General features: G+C 41.9%; 1 protein-coding gene across 1 annotated transcript in view; it reads left to right on the top strand.

Moving 5' to 3' along the window:
• The window catches only part of SH3BP5 (SH3-domain binding protein 5 (BTK-associated)), a 51,447-nt gene that overhangs the window by 8,235 nt on the left and 15,970 nt on the right, over nucleotides 1-27,242 (top strand). Inside the window, exons 2-3 of the mRNA XM_009069951.1 lie at nucleotides 2,670-2,798; nucleotides 23,323-23,487. Of these exons, the coding sequence (XP_009068199.1) occupies nucleotides 23,464-23,487 (24 nt within the window). The 5' untranslated portion in view covers nucleotides 2,670-2,798; nucleotides 23,323-23,463. The remainder of the gene's footprint in view (nucleotides 1-2,669; nucleotides 2,799-23,322; nucleotides 23,488-27,242) is intronic.

Below are 27,242 nucleotides of genomic sequence, written 5' to 3' on the forward strand. Positions count from 1 at the left end.
GAGTGGGCCCATGCTCATGGGCAAATGTGTCCCTAACTGTTTGCAAGACCTATGCCTCAGGTGCCAGTTACAAGATTAGTTACAGTTTAGTAATTTGCATTTGCATCATCTGAGTTGGTAGGAGATGAATGGGTACAGAAGTTGCCGTTACTTTGACTGCTCTGTCCTAGGTGATTTTTGGTTTATTTTTTTCTTGTTTGAAACTCCAGGTTGGAGACTAGTCATGTTTTTCCTATTGGATAAGACCATATCACTGCAGGACTAAGAGTCCCTCTCTGGCTCCCTTGTAGGCCCCTTCAGATCCTGGAAGGCTGCTATGAGGTCCCCACAACCTTTTCTTCTTCAGGTTGAACAGCCCCAACTTCCTCAGTCTGTCTTCATAGGGGACATGCTCTAGTCCCATTATCAACTTTGTGACCTCCTCCGGACTTGCTCCAACAGTTCCATGTCCTTCTTATATTGGGGATACCAGAACTGTATGCTGTACTCCAGGTGGGGCCTCATGAGAGCAGAGAAGAGGGGGAGAATCACCTCCCTTTGACCTGCTGGCCACACTCCTGTTGATGCAGCCCAGCATGTGGTTAGTTTTCTGGGCTGCGAACACACACTGCCAGGTCATGTTGAGTTTCTCATCAACTGTCACGCCCAGGTCTTTCTCTTCAGTGCTGCTGTCAATGACTTCTCTGCCCAGCCTACAGGTGTGTCTGGGATTGCCATGACCCAGATGTAGGACCTTGCACTTGGCTTTGTTGGACTTCATGAGGTTGTCATCAACCCATCTCTCAAGCCTGTCAAGGTCCCTCTGGATGGCACATCCCTTCCCTCCAGCATGTAGACTGTCCCACAGTGGCTTGGTGTCGTTAGCAAACTTGCTGAGTGTGCACTCAATCCCACTGTCTATGTCACTGACAAAGACAAAAAGGCTCACTTATTTAGAAATGGGCTTTAAATTCTGTCATGCACTTACAGGAATGTTTTTTGGTTAAATATACTTCAGTACTTAATATTTTTCTTGCAATATAGTCATCATGCTTGCAGTTTTATTTCAGTTCCTTGTGAAACTCATTTTGAGCAGTGAACCATGTATTGTCCAGTAATTTAATTGCAAATATTCAAACTCTTCTCACTGAGTGAAATCATTGACTCGATACATATTGTTTAAATGATACATTTTAGGCTTCCACTAAGAAATGAGATTATTGACTGGATTGGAGTTAATAAAATAATAAGTTAATGTGCATTTAATTCTCCATTTCTGACCTTGTTACCCATTTGAATAATTCCTTAGAATAAATTGGAGTACCTTAAGAATCTAAAGCTATTTGCATTAGACTAAAATGGTACTGATGCTGATTCAGATTTTAGATAACACTACAAAGGAAGGAAAGAAGCTTTTATAGAACTATGTTGCTTTTTCTGTAAAAACAATGTATTGTTTCAGATTTTTTCCACTTCTGAGAGCATAGTGGTAGGTTCCAATGTATTTTAAATTTTCCAATAATCAACACTTTTGCATTCTAGAAATCCTCAACCATAATGACAAAACCCTCTTGAATTAGGGTGCTTCTTCAAGCCAGCTGCTTCCTGATAATCAACATGTCACTCCAGCAGTCTGCATAAATGCTGCACTCTAATTAGAGTTACAAGCCTTGTTGAGAGCTCACATGGCCCTTCCTCTTCATCTCCTTAAATCCTGGGCCAGGTCCCAGCTGAATTTGCATCACTCTGCAATAATTCCATATATTTAGGGTCTATGTTGGATTCTGAGATTGAAATCAGAATCAATTTGCTTACAGTTGTGGAAATTTCAGTGGAGCAAACAAAATTTTTTAATTGCATCAGCTAATCATGTAAGGAGAGCAACTCATCTAGTTTGGAAGTAGCTGGAATTTAGTTTTCTTATATGTAGTAAATAATAACAACGAAATGGAATAAAAGGTGTCCTTAACTATTGATACAAAACATAGCTGAAAAGATAGGCTTTTATGGCAGGGAGTCTTGCCACAAGGATCTGGAAAATTTTTGCTGCTATCAAAGTGAGTAGGGTGTGTTTATAAAAGGAAAGAGGAGCTGACTTGAAAATATACCACGTGGAAAGTGTCCAGTTCTTCCTGCAGGAAACATCCTCGTTTGCTTTGTGAAATGATGTCCCTGGGGGACCAGTACTAGGTGTGGACATGCTAAGGTTTAGGAGATGCTAATTCCAGCTGATTTGCTAGCCTGCTCTGGGGATTTTGGCCTGCCTGCTAGCTCCAATCTAGCATTGTCTATACGAGATGTCTTTGCCATTGAACTCCCTCTCTGAACTAGTTATGCTGCTTGCTGTTTTCCTCCTCACTGAGTAATTTACAAACTATTCCTGTCTGAGAAACCCTGCCAGAGGTGACATCTAGAACAGGCTGTTGTAGATGTTGTAAAAAAGCTGTCTCTGAAAGACACAGTTTTGGTGTTCAGGATGCCAGCCTTCAGATGCAGTTCTGTGTTCCTGGGTTCCTCTGCTGAAGAATTCCATCTTAGTGCAAATGCCAGTAACTCAGTAACTGTTTTGCATGTGTCAGCTTATGTGTGACTCTAAAGAGAAACTTGGAGCTAGGAACAAACAGGCAGAAATAATTTTTAAAGCTCTAACCTCTCTTTTTCCTTTCTTTCCTTTCTGCAACATTGTGAAGGATGCACGCCAGAAGTTCCGCTCTGTGCTGGTTGAAGCAACGGTGAAACTGGATGAACTGGTAAAGAAGATTGGAAAAGCTGTAGAAGACTCTAAACCTTACTGGGAAGCTCGGAGGGTGGCCAGGCAGGTGAGAACCTTATGAGCTTGTGCTGGTGATGGGAAAACACATACTGATTGCGTTGCTTTCTTGCTGTTATTAACATCTTAAGTATATGCACTTGGCCGACACTGATCTGTGTCTTCAGTTGCATGTCAGCCATGGGAATCAATGGCAAAAATGTATTTCTTCACAATCACAGCTGCACATGTTCTTCAGTCCAGGAACAGCTAGCTACAGCAGACAGAAATTATCAATAGCAAGATTAGTTCTCTTCTCCTCTCATTATCAATGGTCTTTCAGAGCCTTACTCTGTCCTATCTGTAGTTGTAATTGTTTGAAAATACAGTGCAGACTTTGTGTATCTCCTTTTTCTTAAAGCAAAATGCTCAGCAGCTAAATTGCTGTAACTGGAAGCTGCTGGGAAAGAGGCTGGAGTGGGGCAGGGTTTGGTGCTGATTAGGTTGTGATGAAGCAGCAATGTGCTAAATGTGGCTGTGAAGTGTTCTGGTTTGGGGAGAAAATGAGCTCTGCTTTCTCTGTCATCAGGACCTTACCTCCCTTGTCCAAACTCGTACTTGGTTGTTGACAGGTCTGTGTAGCTCTAGGAAGAGCAAGGTGTGGAAGGGTGTGACCTGCTGGGTGAAGGGAAAGCAAGAAAGCTCGTGAGATGTCAGGCTGCTTTTCATTTTAAGGAAAAAAGCTGCTGAGAGTTGAGTGTGTGGGCTTGGGCAGTGCTTGGTGTCTGCAGTGGGGTTTGCTGGTGTCAGGCTTTTTGGTTTTTCCTCAATGAAAGGCTGTTCCTGCTTGCTACTTCTGTTCTCTCTTGAGGTGCGGAGAGTCAGGAAGAACTGCCCAGAGCTGCTGCTTCTGTGGTTGCCTGGAGCAGTGCATGGAGGCCATCTGTGGCTGGGTAGCCAGGAAGTGATTGTGTTCAAGGGAAGAGTGAGAGGTGGGATAACATGTGTGAAATACATGAAAATTACAGAAGGATTTTGTTTGTAAAAATAAGTAGTGGATGAAGTTGAGGGATATGGAGTAGTGTAGGTGTGTGACAGAAGGCAGAGATAAGCTGGCAGGGTAAGAGAGGGGGGAGAGAACAGAATGCATCCTCAGAACCAGGAACAGGAAGGGGAGGCATCAACATAAACATCACTCCTTGGAAAGGTGGTGAAGCAGGAATTGGATTGATGGGACGTGGCATGCAAGATTGTATGTGACCATGTTGATCCCTTAAATTGCACAGCATTGTTCTGGAGCCATTGTCTCAGGCAGTGGGGATGATGTGTAGGGGCTATTAGGCCTGATCCTGCAGACTAGAATCAGTATGGCAAACAGATGAACTCTGCTTCAAAGCACAGTAAGCAGGGTGTCTAGTTATCTGTACCTGCTCTGAAAGCAGTCCCTGCTCATGGGGCCTATGGTGTGTGCTAGAGATAAACCAGTAGTGAGCTAGAGAGGTTAGTAACAAAATCAAGAACAATTCAAAAAAGAAAAAAGTCCCTGAAACCCCAGCTCAAGCATGATCTTATGCTACTATTACTATAAATAGCTATGTAAGGCACAGCATGCATAGAACTTCAAGAGTTGTACTTGGAAAGGTCAATGGTAAAAACGTATACTTTGCAGTACAACAAAAAAATCAACAAAAAAATCAGTTGACTTTGAGGTTTGTAACATCAAATACTGAGAGCAGTGAACTTTGTCCTCTGTCCTGAAGTTGGCAGCAGATTGTCCTGGAAATGGAGTTTTGTATCGTTATGTCTTTGCTGCCCTCTGAAATCCATTCAGTCATTCTGCTTCAAAGGTGCTTTGTAAGACCACTAAGGAACTCAAACCACTGAAGGTACTTAGATTAGTAGAGTCACTGCTCTGGTATTTGGCTTGTTAGAGAGAGTAATATTTTTCTGCCAATCCATTCTGTCACTAGTTAGGTTTAAATGCTATTTTTCCCCGATCTGCTAATTTGCTATGCATTCAGTTTTATTTTAATTCCTTAATAGCGTTTTATTTTATTTCTTTTTTTTAAAGCAGGGATTCCCTTTCTAACTGTTGATTTCAATATTTTTTTTTCCATTTTGTATTATGGATCTGGTCATGGAATGGAGCTCTCTCAGCAGACAGAGCTGGAAGATGGGTCTGGTTTTCCTTTGGCTCTTTTTCTAGTCAGATCTTAAAAGGGAAAATGTAAGGTCCGAGAGGAATGTTAGCATTGAAGGACAGCAAATCTGTCTGGAAACTGGGAGATTGTAAAGACTAGTGTCAGTCATCAGTAAAGCATCTTCCTAAAGAGTTTTTCTAGTTTTAATTTAGTCTAGAAAAGTTCCACTTTACTGGGAGCAAATCCACTATATTAAAGTGTGGAGAAGGAGTAAGTAAGTAGGAAAATATGAAACTGAAGGAATGTACCAGAATATTAACAAGGTTAGGTGCCAGTTTGCATCTTTCTTTTTACTTTGATTTGTAAAGCTGTAGAGAAATCTTGGAAATGGCTTGTTATTTGTTCCATTTAAATGTATAATAGCATCTAGCCTATGAAGTATTGCCTTCCTCCTTCTGTCTTTACAGTTACTTTAGAGCCATTAGTCTGCCTCCAAAAACATAGGCACAAGTTTCTTGGAGGCTGAAACAGCTTTAATTAAACAATAAAGGAAAAATGCATGACCGTACTTGTCAGAGAAAGGGAAGTGTAAGTTCTTGTTTGTTGTTCTCAGTAAAGGGAAGTAAAAATATGACCTATAAATTGCAGTCTTCTGGGAAAAAAAAGAACTGCATAATTAATGACATTTAGTTTGGCAGAAATACAGGAGTTGTCCAGAGTTACTGGCGTTTAAGATGTCAGTTGCAGGGTGAGATGCCTGATGCAAGCTGTATTAAGTCACATTGAGGAACTGACTTTCAATTGGCACCAGCATGATTCTCTTTTGGAAATACTTTTTTCATCTGTTAAATCCATTAAAAAGGTATGAGGGCATTGATGTGGGATCAGCAAAAACACGTCACCAACTCAAGTACTATAGAGAAGCTTTAGGACCTTGAGCCCTTTTGTCTACTCACCCTTATCCCCATCTTGTGCAATTCTGTGTTGGCAGAAGATGGGGAATTCAAAACAAAATTAACTCTCCCATGCAAAAGTCCTGTAGCATCTTGTTTGTGTAACATTTGCCAAGAGAGCCTCAGCTTGGCCTACTATCTCAGGGTGAAAATCTGCTGTAAGAGAACAGTGGTCCCTTAGCATAGGATTCGAGTACTTTACCCTCTGAAATGGTGGCACAGGGAGTCAGGATGGTTGGCACCAAAGCTGTAATTTTCAGCTTTGGCTGAGACTGAAGTGAGAGCTGGCTAATATTCTTGCCTCTGTAGATTTCATGCAACTTCTGCCAGTACAACTTTGTAGTGAGTCCTCATTTGGTACACCAGTGGGCCTGTTGTGTGGGTTGCAGGCACACCTTACTGTTTTGGTGCGTTTTATTCAAATTTGCTGTTTAATCAAATTTTAAAGTATTTTTGCTGCAAGAGGTTTATTTTGTTTGGCATGTTGTCTTTTCATGTTGTCCTTCAACTTATGCTATAATGCCCGTGTTCAATGGAAGAACATTGGCATATAGCAGAGGACTGTGCATGTACACAAGCAATGACCATAATACAGCAATATGAAATTCCTGTAATCCAGGAGGTGGTCTAAGTTCTAAGTGTTCAGGAGATCAAACATCCCATGTCTATTACATGTGGATAGTGTTTCTTCTTTCCTTCTTTTTTTTAAAACTAGTAATCTGCTTCCCTAGTTGACTAATTGAAGAATTAGTTTTCTTGCCTAAATGTAGTGGGGAAGAAGGGTGAACTTGCCAGGAAACATTAGAAATGTAAACAGAAGTCTTGAGCCTCTGAGGTAAGGAGTGTCTTAAGCCACTGTTGACTTAACATTTTGCAGGGCTGGGGCTGGAAAGCAACTATGCAATAGTGTTTGCAATAGTGTCTGAGCAAGTGATAGAGCTGGGAAGTGTGTTACCTCCCTAGTGACACCATGTTCTGGGACAGGATGCTGTGCAAAAGCAAGTGTGGTCTATTGCATAAATCACCGGGCTGGTAGGAGCCGATTTTGTGCTGCTATATGGCATAGATAAATGACTTAATCTCTTAGTTCCAATGTAAAATGAAGCTGTCAAGCTGCTGTGAAGCCAGGTTCATTAAGGGAAGTAAATGCACCTTGGGGTCATTGGGTGAGAGGTGCCATTAAAACACTGTTATCCATATGTCATCACTTGTGAACCCAAGGACAAATTGAACAGGAGAATTTGCCTTTGTGCTTTGCTTCTGCTGGAAAAAGAATCTGATAAGAATGTGTTTCTACTCCCACAAATAATATAGCCCATGCATTTGTAGTGATTCTAACCAGAGTAAAAGCTCTGGGAATATTGCTTGTAATTAAGCTTTAGCATTTTTTATTTGGTTTATGTTTGGTTGTTTTTTTGTTTGGTTATTGCAGGGTGCAGGGTTATGTTTTAGTCCCCAGTATTGGCTCATATTGGGAGTAAATGAGGATGCTTATTTGGGAGGGACATGGTTTTGCTTTGTGATATTCCCCTCACCTCCCTGCCTCATTTAGCTTTTGCAAAAAAGTATTAGAAAACTTGCTTCAGGCAAAAATAGATCAAAGATCTATGCTAGGTCGTATCTGTATGTATCTCTTGCTAAGGGACCTGTCTGTACCATGCGTTCATACAGCAATACATTGAAGGATATGCATGTTCTGCTTCCTCTTGAGTCAGTCTTCCTGGTTTGATTTTACAACTAATTCTTCTTTTCATATTGTTGGCATACTTTCTTTTATCTCAAAAGGCTTGGAAAAATATGCTGGAATTGATATGTACAATGGTTCTTACCCATTGATGTCTAGGCATGCCTGAAAGGAAGTGCAGTTGATAGACAAGTAGACTGTGTTTAGCAGGGACAGCTAATCTGTCCTATCCAGTGCAAATTTTTATGTACTAGACCTCCTTTCTCTTACCTCACTAATAATCTTTCTCTCGTGTACTATTTTATACTGGATTTTCACTCCTGTGTGAAGAAATCAGCTGACAGAATAAAGAGCTATTAGGGAGGAGCCTTCACTTACTCAGTTCCTGGGTCTCCATTCTGCATGTCTTCACAAAATTTAAGGGAGTCCATTATCACTGGGAAATCATTTCCTCTCTCAAATGTGAATTTATCTGGAATTTGATCAGTGGGATCAGAAGTTAATAGTCTACACCAGTAGACCAAGGTGGATGTATGGGATTCACCTTGCTTAGCTTTACCTACTCAAGTGCTTAACATCTAGTCTAAGCTAATAATTTGGACCTTTGATCATTGACTGTAATCAGTGGTAAGAGAAAGATGCATGTGAAAAGTGTTCTGATATGCATCCCTCCTCCTCAAATGCAAAGCAGGTTCAGACACCTCATCTTGGAACATTTAGCCATTTGAAAGTTGTTGGATGAATACTGCACCAAGTTGTTCAATGAGTCTTTTCATCCTGAATCACTTTGGATGTAAGTAGCTGCAGTAATCCTGTAGAACAGGAACTGAGAAGGAACTGAGCCACGTGATGGTGAAGGTGGGAGTGGTGTAAGTAGATAAGAACATGCTTACCTAGTTGGATGAGTCTTTCTCAGCAGATGAGACTGTTGCCCTTTGCAGAGATGAGGACTCCAGTGCCTGTAAATGAATGAAATTTTCCAAAGTGGCCATTGTATCTCTGCTTATAAGTGTGCAGTTTGAAATGTCTGAAGGTAGTGTGGAAAGCATGGAAAGTTACAGATGGTAACTTTCTTAGCTGAGGAGACAAAAGCTTTTCAAAATTCATGTAACTTGGAGGTTCAAAACTGCCAATCGTGCTTAAAAATTAATTAGGAACTGGAAACTGTGGTCTTGCCAGTGTCAATTCCTGCAGCACCCAAGTTTTCCATCCAAATCCACTCAGTGAGTGAGAGCTAATAGGATTGCAGCACCAGCTGGTTCTGCTGTGGACAGGAGGGCAGCATTGAGTGTGGATGACAGCTCCTGGGTCCAGTTCCAACAGTTGTAGATATCCAGGTCTTCCCCTCTGGTTCCTAGGCACTAGGTGTGTCATCCATCTGTATATCAACTTACCATGTCATAAGGAATCTCCTTTCTCATCCTACTTTTGAGCTGAAGTCCTGATGCTCATGTTTAAGACAGTAAGGAGTTAAGACTGATTTGTATTATCTGGTAAGCTTATCTTGGCAAAAAAAGGTGGAGGGAGAGGGAACTTGAGAAGCAAAAATTAAATGTCAGCAGAACTGTGACAGACATTCCTGTTTGGCAACTTGCCATGGAGCTAGTAAAAAGCAAAATTATTGGCACAGTTACAGTGGAACAACCAACTGACCTTTCCTGGCTGAAGGAGTGTTTCTGGTTAACTGTTCAGAAACCAGAAAACTATTATGTGGATTCACATTTTCAAAGGAAAGAATACAGAAACTTGAAAATTAACTTTGATAAACCTTCTACAAATCCTTCCAACTGTTTCAGAGAAAACTGAAGCATTCAAAGCACTTGACTGCTTTCTGTGGCTATAGTTGGGTCCTGCATTATCATTTTTAAGTAGCCATAGGACCATGGAATTGTTTGGGTTGGAAGGGATTTTAAAGATCAAATAGTTCCAGCCCCTCTGCCATGGTCAGGGATGCCACCCATTTATCAGGTTGCTCAATGCTACATCTAACCTGGTCTTGAAACACTGCCAGGGATGAGGCATCCACAGCTTCTCTGAGCAACCTGTTCCAGTGCCTCATCACGCTCTGAATAAAGAATTTCTTCCTAACATGCAATCTCAGTCTTTCCTCTTTAAGTTTAAAATTGTTCCCCTTGTCCTATCACTAGGACATTTTTTTTTATTTCGTATTATTTGTATTTTGTATGGATATTGCTCCTCCAGCCATTTATAGAAACCATTCTAGGCTGGCAGTGTAGGTTGTGGTGTTTGTGCTCTGCCTGAACTGATCATTTGCCCTTTTAGCTGAAGATGCTGTATTGCAGCTGTCCTGGTGACTCTTGGGAAGCCTCATGACAGTGTGAGATGGAGGAGCTAATGATTTCTGATCAGGAAGGTGGGGGTGAATGGTGTGAGAAGCGGTTTGCTGTAAATCAAGCATATGGAAATGGCTGTGATATGTTTTTTTGATTCCTTGGTTTGATGGAGAGGCAGGGAAGCATCTCCCTGTCTGAACTGGGACCTACCTGTTGGTGGCTGAGAACCTTGTCTGTGGGATAGAGGCTGATGTGATGGCCACAGGTAGTGCTGTGGCAAGCTAGGCATGGATGGGAAGGAGGGAGTCAGGCAGGCAGCACAAGCCTTGCCTGGGAAGAGATGGCTGGGGTGCTCTGAAGGGAAGAGAGACATGTAAGTTGCCATGTAGTCGACTGGGAAACCCAGTGCTGTAAAGAAATGGTAAGGAGATGAAACATAGGTGAACTGTGCAAGAAGTGGTGCCTGAAAGTATGAAGTGTGGAGGCTGTGGGTTGTTCCTGATGGCCTATGAAGTTTTGTGTTGTCCTCTTTCCCATTTGCTCCCCATGGACCTGTTCTAGGCCTGAATCCTTTATTCCCACCAACTCTTTAATTTTTTTATTACAAAACACGTCGTTAAATCTTGGGGAAACCATGTTGATGTGACGTCAGTTCTCTTGTGAAATGTGGAGTTCCCATTGCCGTGATCCCAAGGGGAATTCTCAGTATATTAATCTCCCTTTCCACATGATGCATGGCTGGCTGTGGAGCTAGGCATCCATCTGAAGACGAAATAAGCCAAGCATGGGATCTGGAATTTTATTACTGAGGGTGAGGAGGCACTTCCTGGGTTTCCACCAGGGAATTAACCGAGTTTCGTAAACTTTATTTCTAAAGCAGGGTGTACTTTGGGTTCAGATAAAAAAAAGTGTTTTGCCATGCTCAGAATTTGATGGAGTGCCTCTTGTGCTCTCTTGTCATGTTTGCACAGTTGTGTTTGAAACCCTGTGAGTAGCATGTAGGAGTTGCTACCCTGTGTTCAGGTACATATGGCTCAGTGTTTCACTGCTGCCAGAGAGAGCTTGTGCTTAGTGTATTCTGTTCTCTTCACCTGAATGCTTAAACCCTGAAAACTGTATTTTAAGTCTTGTGTTATGGTTTTGTTGCATTTTCCTTCAGGCTGAAGTACCACAAAGCCTAGGAAGCAGGGAGCTCAGGGACACTTACCTGGGTCAGCCAGCTGGGTTTTGCCTGGCTGGTTTATTAATGTTATTTATTTACTCAAAGTTTAAGGCCTCAATATGACTTTTGTGTTCTGGCTCTGTCATCTGGCTGAGCAGTGTGATATTCAAGTGTCTCAAACTAGCTGTCCTTAAACTGCCGAGAAGATAACAGATGTTGCCTGGTCGGATTTGGAAAGTTATGCCAAAGATCTGATCTGTGAAGGAAAGCTCCTTAATGTGTTTTTCTTCCCATCAACCCTACTAATGCAGGATAGTAGGTCAGTGCGACTGGCAGGTTTTTACTCTCTTAATCCTGGTCAGCCAGAAATCTGCCCCATGTTTGTGAACACTGACAGCTGCTATGTCACAGATGAACTGAAGAGAGTCCATACCTGATTCATATTTAGTGCTCTGTTACTTATATTTCTGGCAAATTAGATGGCATCTGTAGCAATATCATGTGCAAAATGCTATGTTCTTGGCACCTTTGGATAGTAGGAGCTCATTTTTAGCCACGTGGTTGTTGAAATACCTGTATCAATAAGTTCAATGTGTATATGTTCCCCCCTAAAAGTTAGATCACCTGTGCCCCTCTAAGCTTTCTGTGCCTCAGAGAATGGGTCTAGTTATTTTGGGTTGGTTTTACACATCCACATATTTTTTTTATGTGAGCACTATTCTGTTGGTGGATGATTAGTTTGTATAAGCTATTGATGCAAAAACTGTAATTGATTTCTCATTGTTACTAGCTGACATGCCTTGGAGGGCTCCATTATGTAAATTTGCTATCTGTGCCTTCTAAATTAGAGGTTCTTCCCACTTCTGCTCTTCTTTGCAGAAGTGGAAGAAAATGCTCGCTCATCTAAGTGTTTTGAAGAATATATCTAGAAGACATGAAAAATATCACTGTCTTTTCTGGTATCTCTTTCTCCCACTACTTCTAACCCCACATAGCCTCCATCAGTTCTCAACTATTGTGGCTGGCAGTAGTACAAAGCCAGCTAGCTGTTCAACCTCCACTCCATTAACTGTCAGGAATCCAACGACCTAATTATTTTTTCCTACCTTCAAGACTGTGGGGTTTTTTTTTCTCTTGTGAAATACTAAAAGTGTTGTGCAAGTAGGCCTGAAGTATTGGAATATTGGGTGTGGAAAATCCCTCCATTCTTTGGAGTAACAAGGAGAGGCCTAGGGTAGGACAGTTTGGGGGGGGTTGATAGCTGTCAGCTGATTTAAGCAGAAAGAAGTGATACAGGTGATCTGGCTATTATGCTTAGCCACAGATGCAGTAACAGACGCTGGAACTGGCAAGAAGGTGTAAGCAGCACTCAAAGGCTGCTGGGATGTGAAAATAGAGGTGAATTCTTTTTTCCTCTGCTGTAGTCTGAAGATTTGATTAACATAATTTTGCATCTTCTTCAATTTGGAAAACCCCAAGAGATTAGGTTTGGGTTCCTTTGCATAGCTGTAGCACTTGCATAGCTAATGCCAAAGGGCAGATCTACAGGAAAACACAATTTAAAGGAAATATTGCCTTGCTTTGTTCTTTCTCACTGTTTCCCCTCTCAATCTCTTCTGGTCACTAGTAAAGGCTATTTCAAGAAATTGTAAGCCATAGACAGGATAATCTGTTAAAAATAGTAGCTGGCATTTGAGCCTGGGTGACTTGAGGTCAGTTTGGTATCATCTGTACCTGTTTTGCTTGGTAATTGCTTAGGGATGACTGCTGAAGGTAGCACAAGTCTTTCAACTACAGGGAAGTTGTTCTGCCGACCCAGTCTTTATTGTGTACAGTGGTCTAAATAGGTGGGAGTTTGTTATGAAGCGATAAATGCTCGTGCTAGAGTCTGCTGCCAAAACAGATGTGATACGGATGTTGGATACTGCCTTCTAGGTGTGTTTCATTATGACTTCTAGTAAAAGAGTATGAATTTATGAGCTCCTGTCAATTCTTTCTGGAAAAGATTATCTGAAGAGTCTAGTTCCTATGAGGCATGTGTGGGAGTGGCTTTGCATTGACTTCATTTCTGCAAGAAATCTCTCTCAATTACAGTGAACTTGAAGTTCTACTAGTAAACAAGCAATTTTGCTGCCAGGATGTGGAAGAAATGTCTATCTGTTTTAGCTGTGTCTGCTTCTGGTGGTTGGTTGCTTGTTGGGGCTTTTTTGTTGTGGTGATTTGGTTTGTGTTGGTTGCTGTTGGGTTTTTTTAATTTGATAAAGGGTACTAATGGTTTGTTCTGAAAGGAGGTTTTATTGCCATGAAGTGGAATTGACATTTCCCCTATTCCTACTGCTACCTCGGCTTTTTCCTTTGAGGAATGGGCCTTGCCCTTCATTTGTTCAAGGTACCACCCCTAACTGTTTCCTTCAAGTGAAGTAAGCCTGTATTCACATGTGCTATGGAGCTGTATAATTCCACTAGGAAAAATTTTGAACGGTTGGTAGACAGTTATCTTCAACAGGTCCCTTAGGAAAATGGCTGTCTAATAAGTAGCTGTGAACAAGCCTGAGCCTTTCTTCCAGAGCTTATCCCTGCTACTGAGGATGGGCAGTTCCTGCTGGGTGTGAGGCTTTCTGGGAACTGGGAGAACATGTCCAGAACAGCCCATCAACCAGGTGGAACTCCTACCCACATGCCTTGCCTTCCTTTATGTCACTATGCATGCACAAGCTATGCTTTCAGAACCAGGTTGCCAATCCCTTTCCAACACTCTGGAAACTTCTACTTAAAAACATTTGCTGCTTTGGTGGTAATTATGTGAGACAATGATCCAGTGTTTCTCCTGAACATATCTGTTGCATCTGTATGTGCTGAATGTTTATTATCTTGGATAACTAGCAAAATCCAGTAAGGCAGGCAGTGTACCTCTTGCAGGGTGTATTTGTGGGAGTTTATTCCTTGCTTCTATATTTAATTCCAGCAAAGGAGGCTGCTGACAGGTGCAGATGAGCATGTAGAGCCTCTGTAAACCTAGAAACCAGCTGTAAACCCTAAGCTTGCTGAGTCACTGCCTAAGCTCTCAGAATGCAGGTGCGTATTGTGGGGAGGATCATCCTGGTATTTTTCTTAATAAGATATTCTACCTTGGAGAGAAAAACATGGACATATTCTACGATCCCCTCTTCCAGAAGGCAGCAGCTTTATAATTTTGGCCACAATCAAGTGCACAACTGACAAGCAGATGGCAGTGAGTGCCCAGAAAGGCTGTGCTTGGATGTTACTAGGTTGAACAATTTGTTATATTCTGGTCCCATAGACTCATTAATCAGTGTGAGTAACTCTAAGCAGACCAGCATCTCTCAACAACCTCACGATAAACTAAGGAGGGCCAAAAGGCTTGGGGTAGTGTCTCCCATACAATCTCTGTGCCAAATGAGCGATGCCTCCCTGTTCCTGTAAGGTAAGGAGGTAGATCAAGTGAAACAAATGAGAAGACCAGTAGATTTCAAATGACTGACTACACAGTGGTGACACTATGCTCACAGGTGATATTTCTTGCCCTTATTTCACAAGATTCTGGTGTACAGCCAAGATGGGAGCTACCAGAGAACAGAGCAGGACTGGCAGCTGATTGTTCAGTCCAGTCCAGGACTGGTCTTAACAGCATTTAAGGAAATTGTGTGTTTAGGTATTTCCTTTCTCATTTCCTTCCATAGCTCCTAAAGAAGGGAGGTGGGATTCTGTCTTTGAGGAGTCCAACTGTCTATGCTGGTAACAGAAGTAGCCACTCAAGTGAGCTGCTCTTTGTGCCCTGAACTTTTTGTCTCTTGGAACATGACTTGTGATCCTATCTTAAGGGAGTTATACATATCACCTAACTTTAGCACAGAGCTAGATGCCTCTTGAAACATGCTCTGTATGTCTGCTCTTATTTCCTGGGCCTTTTTATAGACTACAGGTTTACCAGGAAAGTAACACAGATCCAGGACTCAGGTCAGTTCCATAACAATTCAGCTGCTAGAAGAGGAGGGGTGTATATATGCAGGGAACCAAAAAGCCCAGCACAAAAATCAGATGCCTAATCAAAAGCAGAGACCAAGGGACATACAGTTATAGTGTTCCACAGGTATTTCATTAGTTATGCGCCAGGGAGGAAATGGTTTGTGCTTCACAAAACTCCAGCAAATCTTGTTTTCACCTTCTTATCCCCTTCACCTTCTCTATCCAGCTAAAAATCTTCAAATCCACTTTTGGAATGGCAAATTTTAACTCATGTGCAATTTTACAGCTTTACAATAAACAATATTTTGTTACAATAAAGCTTAAAGTATACGAGGATGCTTCAGACTCTTGAGAGACTGCATTTCCTGTCAGTAATGCGAACAGTCATCACAGATAAATATATAGCTCATAGATATGTCAAAATTAGGTCACTCCCAAGGCTTTGGATTTTAAAAGTTGTTTAAAACATATTTGTACATGGCCTATAGCAAGAAGGGATTTCTGGGTTGGGAGTTGTTGGTTTTTTTTCAGTTCTAGTTTGGCTTGGAGTCCTTAGGCTGCAGGGAGAGGATGAAGGAAGGTCATGGTCTTTAAAAAAAGGAAACAAAACCATTACCCCCCATTTGCACCACTAGTCTGTTTATTCAGGAAAACAAATGTGTCTGAGAATGAAGAACATGCAGCATCACTGCAAAGTTTTTGCAACAATGTTCTCTGGGAACTGTAAGAAAAAATGGTGGTATTTGATGGAAGTAGAAGTTGTACAGGACCTCTGGAGGTCATCTGATCCTGACTTCATGCTCAAAGCAGAACTGTCACATTGCTGGATTGCATCAACCATGGCTTTTCTAAGTCTCAAAAGCCTTCAGAGATGGAGATTTGTAACCTCTCTGTGTAACTTGTCTGTGAGTCACTCTGTTGTAACCATGTCCTCCAGCACAGATCCATATGCCTCTGCTACAGGTGGCAGCTTAGAAGTTCAGGTTGCACACTAAAAACAGTCTTTCTTACCAGAAGGGCAGATTGACAGGTTGGACTTGATGATCTTAGATGTCTCTTCCAACCTTGATGATTCTATAATTTTATATTGCTCCATGTTATATCATCCAGTATTGCTGAGAAGCATTCATTTGACTGTTATCTTTGCATCTCCCCTTCAGACTTTAGCTGGCAGAGAATTAGATTGCTCCTTGGTCTCCTCCTTGGTAGACTAAACCAACCCACATCCCTCACCACTCTTTGTAGGAGTCATTATAGGTCTCTGGACAGCATCTTGCCATCCCTCTTGAACTGGGAGCCCTGGATATAGTAATCAGTGTGCAGCCTCATCAGCATAGAGTCAGGAGGAATGATAACTTCCCAGGATTGGCCAACTGTGGCCCTCTTCATGTAGCCTAGGACATGGTTTACCTTACTCACAACAAGACTGCTCTTTCAGCTTTTTCAGCCTGATATCAGTTGCAATGTGCAGGTCCTTTAGGCAGGACTGATCATGGGATTATTCCATGCTAGGTGCAGGGCTCCACCATTCTCCTCCTTGAACCTTGTGAAGTTTCGCTTGGCTCAGTTGAGCCTCACAAGGTCCATCTGGGTTGAGGTTCTGTCACTTGGCTTTTCAACCACCTCCCTGACTTATGTCATCCACGGATTTGCCATGCATGCAGCTGCACCGGTATCAAGATTGTTGTTAGGATGTTGTGCATTATGGGCCCTTGTGTTGACATCTGGGCTGCTGCTCTTGTTACTGGCTGCCAGCTGCACTGAGGAAAATGAGCCAAAATAGCAGCACTCAATGGCTGGTTACTGTGAATGATGCAGTGAGCACTCAACTACCTTCACTTTGTAGGCTTCTGAATTACTGAGTCTGCTGCAGTGATGGATAAGACAGGTATTATGTTGTGGTCAATGAGTGGTGATCCTGCTGTCCTCATCCCTTCCAGAAGCTTGTGCAGGATGCCCTGGTGCAGTTACTGCAGTCAGAGGGATTCCTGAAGACGAGCAGGACTACGGCAGCTCTGGTGGGCGACTGATGGAGTAAAGTTCCTGTTTTAAAATATGTTCCCTGTTGTACTTTGCACAGCAAATTAACCGTGAGATGTTGATAAAAGAATGAGAGGGGGCCAGAATGGAAATATCTGAAACTTGCTTCCTTCTGAAGAGTATGACTGGAACACAGTTAATCATTTTCTATTTGGTGGTAAGCAAGTACATGTTTGCTGGTAGCAATTAAACTATTGTTTTAAAGATTAATGAGTGGGAGAGACATTGGTTTCACAGTAACAAACAAGAAAGGCCTTGGGCCAGCACGTGGTGTGCTGGTGCCTTATTCTGAGCAGCAGCTGTGTATTCCCTTCATGCTCCAGCTTACAGTGATTTTATAATCAGAGATTGCTCATGCCCTTCATTGACAGTAACGCAGAGATGCTGAAATAAAGTGGATGTCAAGGCCTTGGCAGTGCAGGATGAGAGAGGTTCACCTGGATAAATGAGAAGCCAATATTGTAAATACTTGAAAAATAACGGATCTTTACTGGCTGCTGTTTCTAATGGGAAATTTGCTGATTGTGTTAGTGATGTCCTTTTCATGAATTGATCAACACTTGTGGTCTGGTCCTCTGGTGAGGGAGGAGGCTGGCTGAGGGGAGAAATTCTGTATAGGCTTGTCTCCACAAAATCTACCCATTGCATCTATTTCTGGCAGCCTGGCTTGGCTGTTAGCTGTGTGCAGATGTGCTCACATGTGAGAGGCTGAGCAGTGTCTACCAGGGTATACTGGATGTCAGCTAACCTCAGAGGAATGCTATAGCTATGTTGCACTGTTTCAGTGTCAGTGATACTGTGCAGGAACAAAACCACAAATCGGAGATTGGATGAAATGGAGTATGTCATGGACTCAAGCTGTGTATGGTAGGGTGGGGAAAAATCCTCTATTAGGTCATCTGGGCAATGGCTCTGACTACAAAGAGGGTTTGGATCAATAAAAGCTATGTGGACCAATCAGAAAATTGTACTTTATAATTAAAGAGTACAGGGTTTTCTGCTTTGAAAGTGGACAAGCAGATGTCTGTATGCTGCTGCCAGTTTCAGGAGGACTACATTTTTAAAAGTGCCTGGTTTTGTTTTCATCTGTTAGCTTGCCATGGCCTAGATTTTTTTTTTATCACTGTCTTCAGCTAACAACATAATCCAGCTGTTGTGCATGGTTCTCTTCTGTGCAAGGCCCTGTGTAGGCTAAGCTCTGGACAGCCGATGAGGGTGCAGCTTTTATCCCCCCAAAATGGATTTGTCAGGATTGAGCACCTTTCAGCAGTATATTAATAGCTTGCAATTATGAAGCCTCTCATTAACACTTGAATTTTGCATATTTTTTTGTTTTGAAGTTACCATGTTTTATATCACACTGCTCCATTTGCTTCTGTGAGTGCTGCTACTGCATGTTACCTCTGAGTCTTTGGGAGTTGCCTGGGAATTTCAGGGGATGTGCCTATCAGAGCCAGGGCTACGTGGTGGATGAGCTTTTAGCCATAAGGAGGGGGCTGAGTGGGCAGAGCAGGACTTTTGGGTGTGCTGCTTCTTGTAGGGAAGGGATTTATCATTGGGGGAGACTTGTTTGTAGCAGGTGGCTCATAGAGTACTAAGTTGCAGAGGAGGGCTGAGCACAGAGGCAGGAAGAATTGGTGCTCTGTGTGGATGGGGTGTGACAGAGACTGCTGTGATGGTGGGATTCTCCTTAGCTTAAATCTCTGTGGCCACTTAACTGTTTCTCAAGGAGCCCCATTTTATATTTTACACTAATAGGGGAAGGGTCTGCAGTGGTGAAGACATCCAGCTGAGTTTCCTGGCAGAGAGCACTGATCATGAAGCCACAGTGAGCAGTGTCACAGTGGCAGTGGGAGCTGGGGCACAGGATCCCCAGTTCCCAAGGTGTCAAGACTTCCTTATTTTCAATAACAGATTTCACTGACCTAGCTCCTTCTGACTGTTTTGAAAGAGATACTTCTATATCAGGTAGTATCCATCAAGCACAATGATATGAATGACAGGCAGAAAGGTGACATCCCACTTGCTTCCAACCTCCCTCAGATTTTTGTCCTCATTTTGCCTCATTCTACCTGAGGGGTAAACCTCTCTCAACTCAAACACAAGTTTGTGATGAAAAAAAAACAACAACCTAGTTTTCAGCCATTCATTTGAATTTTGAATTCCTGTCTTTTGAGAGAAACAGCCACTGTCTGAAGGGATAAACTTCATAGGCAACATAAGGAGGTTGGATGGAGCCACGAGCTCCTGTTCTCTAGAGTTTTAAAAGCACAGGAATACATGGCTCTCTGTTCTATCAAATGAGCAACCTGCAAGCTTGGGACCAAAAATGTGAGAGCAACCTGTTGGTGATGGTGCAGAACAACTTGTATGTGCTGAAGGGAGTTTTAAGTGAAGGCTAGTTATTGCTTAATTGTACTAACTAAAAAGTGTTTGACTATCCTTTTTCACACTGGCAAAGCCACAAACCTGTTGATGTTTTTCTAACGACAAATGTATCATTCTTTACCCTAGCATTTGGCTCTTTCTTTCCCAGACTTTCAGTAAGTTGCTTAAAATAGACTTAAAGTAGACTGACTCCAGATAAATGTTGAAGCTAAATTGTTATTTGGACTAACTGTGTTCCTTAAAAACAAAGTGGTGTTTCAAAATTGCCATTGCAGAGTACTATTCAACAAATGCAGCTGGGAGGGAGTATTTAAGTATGGTCTTGTTTCTATTTGCCTGCACAGTTACAGGGCATGAAGCTGAATGGATTATGGACCCAGAGTTATGGGCCTGCCTGCTAACAGCTTCAGCTCTTGATGTCCTTCAAGTCCAGGTGCATGTAGAAATCTAGCCGAATTGTAAATTTGGTTTCTGGTTTTCTTACCATAAAGGCCATTTTCCTGCAGTGCAGCCAACTGTGCTTTAGAGGCTTCATCAGAAGAGCTACCAGTAAATGTTGTTTCCATGTGGATTTATTAACTCAGCTCCTAATGCTCTGCAGGCTTTTTGCTGGCTTAGATGTCTTGATCCCTGACCCAGGTATCTGTGCCAACAGAAACTTTTCAAGTGCTGATGCAGTTGCAGTGAGAAAACTTTACTTTTGCACTTGCATTGCCCTTGGGATCTGGTTTTACTGGAGTTTCGAAAGCAGCTACTTGCTGATGAGGTTCTGCCTGTGCTAGGAATGGGTCTCCAGTCTGTTTTCATGTGTTTGTAAGTCATTTCTTGCACAGGCAGGCCTGCTCATGCAGTGAGGCAGCCATGGAGCTGAAGCCACCTTCACAACCTTATTGCTGGAAATTACTGGGACTTGGATCCCTCTCACAGGGTATTCCATGAAAATCAGTCCTGCTCTTCCTCCAAGCATCCTCAGCACTGTTGTGCAGTAGTTGGTGCAGGCTCTCAGTGGAGTCTTGCATTTTATTTTACTTCTTAAAATCCCATCTCAAACTATTTTATGGGAAAGTTTTGGCCTTCATTAGATCCCTCTACTAGCATAGGTCAGATTTATTGAAAAGAAGAAAGTTGTGAATTTTTTCAAGAGTTCAGTAGAAGATATTTTGGGGACTAAGATTCAGGCTTCTTACTGTGTCTTTTGTTGGAATCTTACATTGAGCCTTGTTTAAAGATCCTCAGATGGCTTTCCTGTGCTTGCTAGGTATCATGGTTTAGCTTAGTGGCTAAATTAAAATATTCTCTAGTCAGGCTTATTCTGAATTTATGCAATGTATGTTAATACATTTGAAACAGGCAGTCGGTGACTGGGGAGAAGGAGATGTAATGTGTGTGGATTTTTTTCAAAGAGAAAAAGAGACTGTATTAGCACTGAACTTAGACCAGGATGCTGTTCATCCACTAATATTGGCTCAAAGCTCTGTGTTGCTTTGGAATGTGCAGTTTAATGCCCTGGCTCTTCACAAAGGCCTTAGGCAGGGTGATGTGGTGTTGGCTGCCTGAAAGCAGAAAAGAGCATGGATAGACAAATTTCTCTTCTGTGGAAAACACTAGCAGCCACTTCAGAAGGAAATGCATCAGGGACCTTGGTTGGAAGGAAATTACTGCACTGATTGTGATGACTTTGATTTCCCTCTCTAGCTAGTAACTGAAGGACCTCTGACACACAACTCCTATTTTTCCATGGTCACTTTGGGGTGAAGTACCTCTCTGCGTGAGAGGGGGAAGGAAGTAAGAAGAGCTTGCTGCTATTTCAGGGCATTGTGAGGGAAACTTAATGTGCTTTATTTCCTTTCAAGACCTGTGTTTAAACTAGGAGCCCATCTCCCCTGCCACAGGGCAGGGAGGGAAGGGTTTTTTCCATTACCTTTACAAGTAATTGTGATGTCTCAAGTGTGAAGGTATTTGATGCAGCAGGTTTTGAAGAGGTGTAGCCAGCTGTTTGCTGGAAAAATGCAGCATTGTTCTACTTGTTTCCCATTTTCAACCACTTCCCAAATGACCACCATTTCTTCACAGCGAAACCTCTTCCTTTATTCATAAGACTTTATGTTCCTTAATTTAGTATTCTGTATGTCAGAGTCCTTTCCCCTGTTTCAGCCTCAGACTCCTATGTATATTAGATGTAAAGTTTTATTCATTATTTTGTTCTATCAGTCATGTCAAAGACATTTCTCTAATGTCTAAACTGGGTAATTGCAGTTTATTTTTGAAAAATCATTGTAGTGTAAATGAAAACTGTCTTCACGGTGCTGGATGTTCTGTTAATTGAATGTGAGGCTTAAATTGGCAGGGTGGTGTTTCAATGCAAAACAGCTCAAAAATCCTCCTTTAAATAGAAATTTATGAGATATATAATGTAGATACATTCAGGTAAAGATTTCGCTTTTGAGCTAAACAAGGTACTTATATCAACCTCAAAAAGGCTCCAGAGCCGTAAAATGCTGATATAGTTAAGAGACAAGCAGATGAACACAAATATTTCAGAAATTAAAAATTTCTGATGAAGGAAAACAATGTGAAACCTGCAAGTTTGAAAGCCTGAATGTTGAAGTTGCTAGTCATTCAATGATAACTATAAAAAGAGAGAACATCTCTATCTTATTAAAAAAACCAAACAAGCAAAACCCAGCCAACACCAATAATTGGTTTATGGATATTCTTTTTCTATTCATTGTAAAGTCACTTATTTTAAACATTTAAAGCTTGTCTAGTGGTACTAAAGTGTGACACTGCTGAACTGTGTTATGATATTACTGAAGTCTCTGGTATGAATGACATTTTTTCTGCTTTATTGGCTGCTCTCCCTTTTTGGGCTGAATAGGCAAGGGCTTGTTGCTGACTCTGGAGGACTAACACTCAGCCATGAAAAAGGGAGATGGCTCCAGCCTGCAAGATGGGATGGGAGCATCTTACATGAGGACTGTTCAAAGTCAGATTTGGATAGAGTGAGAGCCTTGTTAAAATCTCCAGGAGAGATGAAGGTGGTCTGTGCAGTGTCTCTGAGAATTTTTTTGGCCCGGAATAGAAGAGATCACAGCTCATTGATTAGATGGCTTCTAAGCAGCACTTGCTTTGCTAGAAAGGTTGTGGTGTGTTGTTTTGGAGGAGTCTCTGCTATTGCAACAAGAACCACATAGTTCACCTGAAAACTGTTCTCCCCTGCTTCCATGTAGACACAAGTGCTTCCTTCAAGCTCAAACTTTGTGTTGCTTTGCTGCAAAGAAGCAGCAATTTCCAAAGGACATAGCAGGGCCTTTATCAGGTTTTTACATGCATTGCAAATTCCCTTGGTTAACTCCATGTCTGTACTGGGAACTTGCTGCACCAGCTTTGTCCCAGCAGTAGCAAAGTAGAAGAATGTACAAAGAATTAGCAGCCACCATCTCAGAAAACTTGTTTAAGCTTTATACCGATGTAATACTTCCAAAATATTTCCTCAGCATGATTAATGGTGCATCAGATAAAAATCCACCCTGACTAAACTCAGGGAGTGCCATTCTCAATGTATTCTTGACATGCTACAAGTTTGAAATTGCATTTTCTTTTGTTTTGTTTCTCAGTGACTAAACCTACATCATAAGGTATTTATCTCTCAGTCAGGTGCTTATTTGCAGGCCATCAGCTGTGCATTTTTTGACCACTAACATCATGAGACAGTTCTTGGCAAATTACCTGTTTGGGTGGGAACTGCTGCCTTAGCAGTACTTATTCCAGTGAGGAATATGTGTCGCTTCCAAGTAAAAGGTTGAGAAACAGTGACACTGGTGTGGTGCTTTTAAAGTCCTGTGATTAGTGTTGTAGATGTTCTAAATGTGACTGTGAGGGTTCCTTTATCTCTGATCCCAATTTTTTCTTTCTTTTTTTTTTTCCCCTCTTGATTTCCTTTAGGCACAACTGGAAGCTCAGAGGGCAACTCAGGACTTTCAGAGGGCCACTGAAGTGCTGCGTGCTGCAAAGGAGACCATTTCACTTGCTGAGCAGAGGCTACTGGAAGATGACAAACGTCAGTTTGACTCTGCCTGGCAAGAGATGCTCAACCATGCTACTCAGAGGGTAATACAAACTTGCCCCAGCATCTGTCTTTTCCATACTGTGTGTTCTCCTGTGGTGTATGAGTTTTTGAAAGACAAAATTATTCTTTTGGTCCAGATATATGACCTGTAGGAAATGAAGCTACATAAAATTATGAAGCATAAAGTTAAATCATTTGGGCCTTGGGCTGCTACTGGCACAACTACAGTTCTCTGACTGTGCTAGTAGGTAGTGGAGCAGCTCTCTACAGAACAAAATTACCATCTATATAATAGGGATAAACAATGTCTTGAGGCATATCTACATTTGGAATTCAGCCATAATAATTGCATGGGGATGACTGTTCCTGAATACACCTGCATGCAACATTCAGTCCAGTGACTTCCATCTTCATGGTTACTCTTTTGGAACAGGTAGACAAGTTACAATAGACTAAGCAACAAGGTGCAGGTTACCCACCCACAGCCACTCTGCAGTAGTTGGTTGCCTGCCTATTTTGCTGTTGCCTATTCTTGCACATGGTGGTCACTGTGGGTTAAGTTGGTGCAGAAATTAAATAGCTGCAGTTGTGTGGTAACTCATTCATATCTGTCTATCTATGTATCTATGTATCTATCTATCTATAATATCCTTATAGATAAAGAAATGTGCACACTCTCACGCTCGCTGGGGCCCTGCATGTTTGACACTCTCAGTGCTTCCATGCTTCTCACAGTCCTGCTCTGCACCCACCCCCTGCTTGTATGCTCACATCTGTGCCCAGCACACATGCCCTATGTGCACATCCTTGCACCAGTGCCTTGCACATGCACATGGCCTGTTTGCAAAAGCAATCTGCACAACCTCCTGCTGGCACAAGCATACAGCTCACACTGGTGCCCTGCACACACGTCAGCCCCACACAGGTGCTGTGCACTGTGCTCACCCTGAGCTCTCACCTTGGAAAAACAGGGACATGTTCCAGTTTTAGTATGGAATAAGTTGAACAAGGCACTTTGCTTCAGAAATGCGTGTTTGAATGTGGAATTACTTGAAAATGTGTGTTACATTTTAAGCTTGCACACTGCTTTATCCTGAATTAGATTTCAAATTTAGACAAGGTCTTACCTCCTTTGTAAAGTCTTTTTAAACCCACAGAAGAGATACACCATCTAACAAAGAAAGGCAGTATTCTTTTTAGCAGCTGTCAAGAAGAATTTTTCTATCATTTATGTGTCTCTTCTTTCCTGTCTGTTGAAAAAAAAATGCAGAAAGGTTTTTTAACATAAAAGAACCAAAGATCGAAGTTAAAAACCTTTGTTCTGTCAGAGTTTCCTTAATATGCCAGTGAAGCTGAACTTGCTATTCCAAATATGCTAGCGTGCCACACAATGTTCATATTGTCTTGCAGCCCTCAATGCAGTAGCTCTGTTCTGTTGCAGAAGCTTCTCAGTTCTAAGAAAGCCTCTATTTCAGAGGGAATTGTAAAAACCAGCTGCCTCATGGAGAAACAAGGAACAGAAGGGATGTTGGCTGTGTGTAGGAGAGAGATGGAAAACCCAGTATATATTGAAAAAAATAAAAAGAGAAAACAAACTCCAGGGTATGAGGGTATTATTTGTGTTATTATCCCTGTTATTATTCGGTATTTGCAGATCTGGTAACCTCTGTGTGTTTCTGAGGGGAGCCTCAACTTTGCAGTGCATGCGTGCCAGGACACCTGCAGCTGTCATGTTCCCTAGTGTTATCCCTCTTCAATATGAGCAAAGTCCAGAAATGCATAAGGGATTTTTGATTCTCAGAACTGATAGGTGAGAAAACTGCAAGCGTCTGAAGAGTTGCTTAGAGGTCCTGACTGCTAAACTGCTGAGTTTTGGTGGAGAGCGACAGCAGTCACATGTCAGCCACCTCTGTCTAGCTGACATAGCAAAAACTTTTGTGGGGGTGGGTGAAGAAAGAAACACTAGCAATTTTGAGAGTTCAAGCAGATTCTTCTTGGCTATTTCAAGGGGATCACTGTGTCCTTCTACAACCCTTCCCTGACAGTCTGTGAGAGGTGTACACCTGAGATGAGCAAACCCAGTGATTTATCCTAGGCACTGACTGAACTGTATAGAGTAGCTGAGGACTCCTTGAATGGTAAACTTATTACTCAACAATTCCTCGTGCTTAAAATAGTCTGGGTAAGCCCAGTTCCCAGGAAGCACTCATATGCAGCTTTCCAGGGTGCAGCAGATTTTGAGAGAGCTGCATGGAAGTTTGTCTCAATACTGGAGGTCTTAAGGCTAGGACCAGAGCCAAGAGGGGTGAAAATATTGTTGAAAGTCCTAACTGAACAGATCCAGTATTTGTTTTACTGTGTGCTTGACTGAGTTTTATATCTCCAAGAGTGGAACGAAAACTTCCTTGGCTGCAGTTCATGCAGTTAATGAAGTGCTTAGTGTTCATTGAGGCAAACAGAATAATTGGGATCTCGGAGAGCAGAAAGCATCCCTATGAAACTATGGATGAAAACAGACTGGAGCATGAGATCTACTAGAACAAAAGTTCTCCTTGATTGCCACAGTGTTGCTGATAACTTGGATCATTAATTGTTCATTATGTTAGAAATCACTAATGGAAAATGTTTCTGAGGGTGAAGGCTGAGGGTTAAGAAATAGAATTCTTCTACTTACACATATAAAATCAGTCTTGGAGAAAGCTCTTGCACTCTAGGTATTTGGATTGTATAGGTTTTTTTGCATGTGTTTATAAATGACAGTTGTACTGGGCAGAGAATAATCTTGCACTGGGCCTTGTATAGCAAGGAATTGGGTGCAGAAATGAACTCTGAGCCAAATGTTAGAAGTAGGCTACTGATTCATTTGTTTCTCTCTGGAGAGAAATGTCAGGCAAGAGTAAAGTGTTTTTATTTGTTGTTCTTAGGCAGAGGCAGCAGGCTTTATTGAATTAATCTGAAGTTTGGAACAAAACCTGAGCCCTGTAGCAGCTTGGTAGCTGACAAACAATGCAAACAGAAAGCATAAGGAAAAAGGGTAGGCAAGAGAACAAATGAAAGACTTAATTTTTATACACTCATGTCAAAATGCTGCCAAATTACTTCTGCACTTGACCCAATGGATACGGACAAAGACTTGGTTCCATAGTACCAAACAGGAAATGCTGTTTCCAGACCCTCACTGGGAGGAAATAGAGATAAGGGTTGCATGTTGTAATTGCTTTTTGATGTCTTGATAGACTGGAAAGCTATTAACAATATTTTTAATATGACAGTCTAACAGATTACTGTAAAGAAGGCTTTTGTAGCCACTGATACAGCAAATCATGTCATTCAACTGATGCAAGATGGGAGAGTTATTGATATTTTGCTTATCCTGGGTGGGCTGGAAGCATAATATGTGGAAGGCCTTTCTATTCATGGAGTGAGCAGGACCAGCATGAACAGGTACAGAGAGTACAGGCTGTCACCCAGAGTTTTTTCACACCTTGCAGTCTAAGCTATGTTTCCAAAGGAAGCTGGGTGCATAAACAGGAGCTGGATGCCTGCCTGCCTGTGAGGATGCAACTGATCCCTGTAAATATCTGTTCTTGAGCTAATACCTGTGCTTGAGCTATGTGTTGACCACAGTGTAGCACAGGACTGTGGGGTAATCCTGCAAGTCAGACAACTGCTTTACCCACTTCTGTTCTTAACTTGATGTGTATTTGTGGGCTAAATTCTCTTGGTTTTTAGTTTTCTTTCCTTGATGTTCATTTTTCCACAGATCTGAGAGAAGTGTAATGACTCTCAGGCTGGA

This window comes from Acanthisitta chloris, unplaced genomic scaffold, assembly GCF_000695815.1.
Source record: "Acanthisitta chloris isolate BGI_N310 unplaced genomic scaffold, ASM69581v1 scaffold2152, whole genome shotgun sequence".
Lineage (NCBI taxonomy): Eukaryota > Metazoa > Chordata > Aves > Passeriformes > Acanthisittidae > Acanthisitta > Acanthisitta chloris.